Source organism: Rhinatrema bivittatum, chromosome 1, assembly GCF_901001135.1.
Source record: "Rhinatrema bivittatum chromosome 1, aRhiBiv1.1, whole genome shotgun sequence".
NCBI classification, from domain to species: domain Eukaryota; kingdom Metazoa; phylum Chordata; class Amphibia; order Gymnophiona; family Rhinatrematidae; genus Rhinatrema; species Rhinatrema bivittatum.
Genome location: NC_042615.1, coordinates 500,298,775 through 500,306,668, shown reverse-complemented (window position 1 = coordinate 500,306,668; position 7,894 = coordinate 500,298,775). Strand labels below are relative to the sequence as shown.

At 44.1% G+C, this 7,894-nt stretch overlaps 1 protein-coding gene across 1 annotated transcript; it reads left to right on the top strand.

Moving 5' to 3' along the window:
* The first annotated feature begins 387 nt into the window (after nucleotides 1-387).
* Nucleotides 388-4,363, top strand: NUDT16 (nudix hydrolase 16). The gene is made up of 3 exons (XM_029609613.1): nucleotides 388-628; nucleotides 1,291-1,563; nucleotides 3,628-4,363. The coding sequence occupies exons 1-3, from the start codon at nucleotides 491-493 to the stop codon at nucleotides 3,805-3,807; spliced, it is 591 nt and encodes a 196-aa protein (XP_029465473.1). The 5' UTR covers nucleotides 388-490; the 3' UTR covers nucleotides 3,808-4,363.
* The last annotated feature ends 3,531 nt before the right edge of the window (nucleotides 4,364-7,894 follow it).

Here is a 7,894-nt window from a genome sequence, read left to right as displayed (position 1 = left end):
GATTGTAGTTTTATACGTTTGTACAGCGCTGCATGTCGTGTAGTGCTATAGAAATGTTAAGTAGTAGTCATAGTATTACTACAGTAAGAGAGTGAGTAATAAATCAATAAAAATGTTAGGATAAAAAGGAGACCGAGGAGTTTGAGCCACAGCAGCAGGAAGCAATGTATTGTTATTGAAAGGACTTTTACAAATGCTGCTTCTTTAAACAGCAACTCCACTGTCCTTTTAAATGGCGCGGGATTGGATGAATAAAAAAAAAAGAAAGAAAGAAATTGCCGACCACAGCATCTGATTGGCTAATAAGGTTCCCATTATCCTCTTCATTGGATGATAACTTGTATAATGCCCGCCCTTTCCTCTTTCTACCTGGCCCCGTACGGGACGCCGCATCTGATTGGATCCTGCAGCGGCGTGGAAGTGATTGGCTGAACAAATGTGTGACGGGTGAAAGTACTGCCCGCGTGCGTCGGTCTGTCTGTCTTAGCGGATGGCGGCTGTGCGGCGAGCGGGGCCTAATCCTGGCTCGGAGCCGGGGCCGGAATACAAGCGCGCCTGTCATGTACTGCTGCACGCGCCCAGCCCCCACAAGGTTTTCGGTCGCGTGCCGGTCCGTCACGTGGTGCTGGTGAGAGGGGCGCGAGCCTTCAGGGGCGGGACTTCAGCCAATGGGCGGGGCCAAGAACCCAGATAGTAAAGTTGGTGGTGGGGGGCATAAAGAGAAGCTTGGTGATAGAGAATCCGGGATTTGCTTAAGTGCATGTTTGGGACGCCTTTCTGTTCAGAGATATAAAAGTGTGCCTGAGACTTTGTATCTGCATGCTCCAAAATGGGGTGGGAGCTCTTGATGTCACCGGTTTCTCATTGCTACAGTTTGTGAGCTAAGATCAGAGGCGTCCTTGGTGGGCGGGAGATCGCCCTGGGCTTCGCAATTTGGAGGGTCCCGTACCAACATTTAAGTTAGGAGAGCTGGTGGGACGGAGCTGATGCGGCAGGAGCTGTGCACTATTCTCCCACCACTATTTCCAGGTTCGTTGCCCATCTGTCTCTGACTCTCTTTCTCGCTTCTACCTTGCGGGATGGCAGAACGGAAAACCCACTTCTTCCCCGGGATCCGCACCGTCTAAGGTGAAGTGATTCAGTTGAAGGAGTAAGATTTTAGGTCAGATCTCGATTTCTGATGGCTCCTATCCTGGTGTATTTAGGCACCTGCAGCACTGATTTAAAGTACCGGAAGCTAGGACTAAAAATACCTCAATGCTCTGTTCTTTTACTTTGCACTTTTCACAGATGCAGATGCGCTTTGATGGACGCCTGGGTTTCCCAGGTGGGTTTGTGGACCCAAGGGATTCCTCCCTGGAAGAAGGTCTGAACCGTGAATTGGCTGAGGAGATGGGACTAGGAGTTGGTGTTGCTCGCGTGACGGAGAATGATTACATCAGCTCCTGGGTCATGGAGCATCCCCAGAAGATTGTGGGGTACTTCTATGCTAAGCGGCTGAGTCTGGAGCAGCTAGAGCAGCTGGAGGCAGGGGCTCTGAGTGCCAAGGAGCATGGGCTGGAGGTGTGCTTGTTCTCTGTTCCATTAACAGGCTGACCATTCCTTTTGAAGCAGAAAAAAATGAGTGGTCTAAGAAAATTTGGCAATTAAGACTTAAAGCAAACAAGTGCATTATGCATTTGGGATACAGCCCATAATGGGGGTGAAACACTTGATAGCAATCAAACGTAGGGGCATCTTGGGGTGATCATATCTAATGATCTCTGGCTTTTCAAACAATGTGGCATGGCTATAGTAAGAACTGGAAAAAATAGTAGTGTGCATAGGGAGAAGAATTGCCACAAATTAAAAAGTTTTATAATGGCTTAGTACAGGTTATTGGTGAGACTTCATCTGGAGTATCCTGTTCTGGAAGTTGCACCCCCAAAAGGATAGAATATAGGCAGTTCAGTAAAAGGTTACCAAAATGCTGAAGAATCTCTATTAAAAGCTCTATGAGAGGAAGAATATAAAGTCATTCAAATATCTCAAAGCATTTTTTGGTGCAAAGGAAGTTGGAAAAAGGAGTTTGATGTGCAGCTGGTACCAGTCTCAAAAAGTAAGATAAGGGAATATTTCTTTCCCAGGTTTACAGAAAGGGAGATGGATGCATGAAACAGTCTCCCAGTGGAGGTGATAGATGTGAAAATATAATCAGAATTCACAGAAGAACTTTGTGATAAATAAGAAAAATAATTTTGTTTTTATTGACCTATCGCATCTTGAAACCTTTATTAAGGACAAGGCTGATGGATAAGTATGTTGGGTAGAATATAAAATATTCTTAATTTTCCTGTGTTTTGTTTTCTTTTTTGGATAATATGTCTGTTTCCCTTAATGTAGGCTAGAATGTAGTTAGTTTATGGGATGGCTATTATTTTCTTGTTTCTTCTTCTGTTATTATACTTGTTTTATTTAATTTGTTGGAAAATGAACAAACTCAATAACATAAAACAAAATTCACAGAAGGCTTGAGATAAGCCCAGAGGAGTGAGGGGTAAAGCCTGGGATAGGCACAGAGGATCCTCAGGAGTGGTAAGGGTAAAGTCTGTAAATCAAATAGGATTTGTAGCATTAAAATGGGAAGGGAAAATTAGCATGGACTAAAATGGCTTGTATAAAGTAGTTTGACTGTCATGTTAGTCCACTTGAGAGCACAGAAATAAAAGTTAACAAAAAAACATGTAGGTGATACCTTCTTGTTGGACTTAACTTAATACATTTTGCTTTCAAGAGCTCTCTTATTCAGGTCAGAAATCTCAGGTTAGTCCAATAGAAAGATATCCCTATCTAGGACTAACCTGAGAATTCTGACCTGAAATGGGATCCATTTTCAAAAGCCATTTAGACGATAATCTAACAGTTATCAGCCTAGATAGCATAGCTGACTATATTCAGCCCTTATCTGGCCAGATAAAGAAAAAACTGAGAGATCCAGCTAATCTAGATGAATATCGGGTTTATCTGGCTAGGTTAGCCGGATAACTTTAGCAGGTCTAAAGATGGCTGACTTCGGATAACTAGCTACTTACTCGGATATCTTCAAAAGGTTTCTGGGTAAGTAGTGCTGGAAAACTTAAAAAAAAAAAACAATTTAGGTACAGGGTGCTGTGGCCTGCTTTCCTCCCATGCCATCAATTTTTACAGAGGCCATAGCAGCCTTGTACTCCCCACCTCATATCACCTTGATATAATCTACCTAGGCCCGCTGTGGATCTCCCCCCTCCCCCCCTTGCCAAGTTGAAATGACTGTTGCATCCTCGCCACCATCATCTTCCTTAACTGTCTGCTGGACCCACCACCATTCCCTCCCCCCCGAACCCTTAAAAACCCTGCCAGAAGTGGGGTCTGAATTTACCTGCCTTCTGGCAACGTCCAGGCAGCCTCTGTCAAAGCTGCGCTGGAAGCGCAAACTACACTTAATATACGCTTCCAGTGCTCCGTATATAGAAAGAGATAGATAAGAGATATATATAGAGTTTTAATTTGTTAAGCTTTATTTCTGCGAAATGACTTTGTGACCGTCATCTGCCATCATATTCTGTTTGCATAATTCCTGGTGCCATTGATTTCCTCTGTTGGTTACAGGTGATGGGGCTGGTCCGCGTACCCCTCTACACCCTGCGGGATGGTGTTGGTGGACTGCCAGCTTTCCTGCGTAATAATTTCATTGGTAATGCCAAGGAGCAGTTACTGGAGGCCCTGGGATCCCTTGGATTGGTGCCGCAAAACAAGCTGCAGGAGGCTGTGCAAGCCAGTCGGGAATAAATCCATCCTTCCAGCATGCATAGTTCTCCCCCGGTCCCCAGAGATATGTCCCTACCCTAAAAGGAGCCACCTTAAGATTAGCAACAGTGGTGCCATCACACACCACCTCTTGGGATTTCTGATGTATCACAAATGACATCACACACGCGCCCGTGTAGACCAGACCAATGTGCTCCCATTCTGTGCAAAATGATACTTTGACATTCTCAGTATAACTGATACTTAGCTGTTCAGAGGGAGCAGTTTAAAGCAGCTTTTCCCAGCCTCCTTTTGGAGCCATACCTAACCAGTTGGGTTGGCAGGATATCCATAAGCGTGCATATTTGTTGTGGGAATCCTGAAAACCCACCTGGTTAGGTATGCTGCCAGGAGAGGGTCGGGAAACACTGGTTTAAACCAATCTTCCCAATTAGTTGTGTATTTTTGTACATATGTGTTTTTGTTTTGTTTTTTTGTGGGGTACCATATCTATGTTAGGATTTAAATTAAGAAAACTGAATTATAATTTTGTTTGCTTTTCTTATGTGTTATTCAATAAATAGTGCAAGTTCATGAATTTTTTTCATTTCATTAAACCTCCTGGCTTTGGTTTTCGTTTGTGCAGTGTTGCCTGTTGGGTGGATTTCACGCCCAATTGGGCTAATTTTGAAGATCAGCTGTGGGAAATTTGAGGCTTTTGTGGGTTGTGATTTTTTTTTTGACTACTTTTTAAGGGTGTGGCATTTTTTTGGGGCTATATTTCAGGTCTCTGTAAGAAGATAATTTTAGGTAGCTTAGCTACATCCCCGGAAAACTTTGACGTGAAGAGAGCTATGGATCAGCACAGGCCCCAATAATTTAATTTAATTTAAGTACAATATTTGAAAGGTATGATACTATTACAGTCTTTGTTTCCCCCTTCATTCATGAGACTCCCTGGCACCAATGAGCTGATAATGAGTCAAGATAACTTCAAAAGACTTCTAGTTCTTTTAACTACTGGGAAGAGCAGAGACAAGTACTGAAATACTTTCCTAATGAGCTGCTTGTAAATCTTTTGTTAAAGTGCAGATTAAAACACCTAACTTGCAGACACTGGTCTAAAGTCAGAGATAATAAGTTATAGAAGGAATTTCATTTGCCCATTTTCTTTGGATGATCCAAGAGAGAAAAGAGCGAAACAGCTGGTTCTCTTTGGGGTCTGTGGGCTCGCAGTCTTCCAGGTTTTCAAGGACATTGCTTGTAGAAGAAAGACTTAAGAGGGAATTGTCCTTTGTATATTATTTCTGTCTGTATTAATATAATCCTATTTACCTGCATTGATTTATGTAAGGCTTAAATACATTACTGTGATACTGTGTTCATTTTTTATATTACTTATATTTGCTGATTCATTATCCATATATTAGCAACATTTAGTAAACTAAGTTTTGCTTTTACAATATTGTTTACGCATGTTCTATGACATAATATATCCCCATCGGCCACTGCATACAGTCTCCTTGCTCACTTTCCTTTTTTTATCCATCCACCTCACACGCCACTCTTACACCCCTGCTTGCTTTCCAGTTTTGAGCCCCTCTTTTTCCCAGTTTCTCCCCCTCTTATTCTCTCCTTCCAGTCCTAACCCCAGAGTAAGGGTAACACACTCCAGAGCCTGCAGCTCAGATCTGGAGTGCTTCCCACAATATTCACCACCAAAAGAATCCGGCTCTGGCTGGAGATTTAGAAGGCCGAATGAAACCCTTCGCCAAGTTCTCTTGAATAAAGGCTGACATAACCTGGGTCTCAGACAGAGAAAGTGGGTACACCCTTCCTCTGGGAGGTTTGGAGTTAGGTACTAAATTGATGGCGCAGTCAAAGGATCAGTGAGGGGGCAGAGTATCTGCTGCCTTCTTAGAGAATACGTCTTGATAGGATGAATATTGCTGAGGTAGGCATGAAAGGGAGGTGGTAGTGGTCAGGCACGGCATGGGAGTGACCACTTGTAAGCATTTCCCATGGCAATCTCTTCCCCATTGGGATAGTTCCAAAGTGTTCCAATCAAACTGGGGTGAGTGCGTCTGTAACCATGGTAATCCAAGTACTATCAGGTGTATAGCTTTATCCAAGACCAGGAAGGAGATGGTCTCCGAGTAGAGCTACCCTGTGCGGAGATGAATAGGTTGAATAGAATAAGAGACCTCACCAGGAAGTGGCTCACCATGTATGGATGATAGCAGCAGTGGCGTAGGTGTCCGGACAGTGGGGATTCGTAGGTGCTCTACCAATATTTTAAAAAGGCTCCAGGGGCGATCCGGGTAACTATAGACCAGTGAGCCTGACTTCAGTGCTAGGAAAAATAGTGGAAACTATTCTCAAAATCGTAGAGCATATAGAAATACATGGTTTAATGGAACACAGTCAACATGGATTTACCCAAGGGAAGTCTTGCCTAACATCTGCTTCATTTTTTGAAGGGGGTTAATAAACACGTGGATAAAGGTGAACCGGTAGATGTTGTGTATTTGGATTTTCAGAAGGCGTTTGACAAAGTCCCTCATAAGAGGCTTCTAAGAAAACTAAAAAGTCATGGAATAGGAGGCGATATTCTTTCATGGATTACAAACTGGTTAAAAGACAGGAAACAGAGAGTAGGATTAAATGGTCAATTTTCTCAGTGGAAAAGGGTAAACAGTGGAGTGCCTCAGGGATCTGTACTTGGACCGGTGCTTTTCAATATATATATATATATATATATGATCTGGAAAGGAATATGTTCTTGTCTGAGTATGAAGTTCCCCTGGCACTGGAGTCTACTAGGGCTAATGTGTGGAATTCGAGAGTATTTGAAATTATGGAGATTGGAAGAGTCAGTGGAGGAGATGGAGAAGTTAGACCTAGGAGGAGTCCTCTGGTGGATCCTAGGTCTGCTAGTTTCCTGGACAGATAGGCAGGAGGGAACTGCATGGCCAGGTTGCCCACAATACATGTAGAGGCCTAATCTTCTACGATAACGCCTCTGCTTGGCTGTGAGGTGACTGTGGCTTAATTGCATGGGTTCTTCCTCCTTGATACTGGATATGGAAGTGGTCTGAGACACCGGTGCTGGAGGAGAGCGTGGGACTCCAGGTGTTATTATCTTAGGACCCTTTACCTTTTGCGACCGCTCACACAGACAACGATCAATTCGTCCCGCAAGATCAATGAGGGAGTCCAAGGTATCAGGGAGCTCACGGGCTGCTAATTCGTCTTTGATTCTAAAGTTAAGACCTTCCAGAAAAATAGTCCGCAGACAACCCAGATCCCAATGTAACTCAGAGGCCAAGGTTTTAAACTCAATAACATAGTCAGTCAGAGGTTTGGTACCTTGTTGGAGGTGTAGGAGTGCAGATCCAGCAACGGTCTTACGAGCGGGGTCATCAAACATAGAACGAAAGAGAGTAAGGAAGCCCATCAAATCACTGAGGATTGGATCATTACGCTCCCAGAGAGAAGAAGCCAGGGCTTTCCTATCTAAAAGAGACAGGATGTATGTAGTTTTGGACACTACGTCTGGGAAGTAGGTAGGCTGTAAGGAGAGTGCATACAGCACTGATTCAGGAAGCCTCTGCATAATAGGGGATCACCTGTAAAACGTGTGGGTGCAGGCAAGGGCATAGAAATACTTATAGGTCCAGCAGTTGAAGAGGCGGTAGCCTTGTCAGGCAGAGATGCAGCGTTCAGTCGAGAACTTAGCTGATTGAAGGTGTTAGCCAGAGTCTCTAATGTCCTTTGCTGTTCAGCCAGATGATGGACCAGGCCAGGGATAGCCCGGATGGCTGAGACCTGAGCTGGGTCCATGGACTTCGCAATCTGTTATGTTTTTTGTAACAATGTGAACCCTGGGCTGAGATGAGCGGTGTCTCTGTCCACAGGGAGAAGTCCTGTGAGCCTCACCGTCAGCAGGCATAATCTCAGTGGGACACAGCTAGAAGTAGAGACTTTATTATGAAGGAAGGAAAAAGTAATGTCCACAGAGCTGGGGATGTAATAGTACAGTTATGAGCAATGGGGAATACCTAGAGCGAAGCCACAGATGAGAAGATCCTGTAGTGACCCGCGAAGCGGAGTACCTCGGGGATCCCCT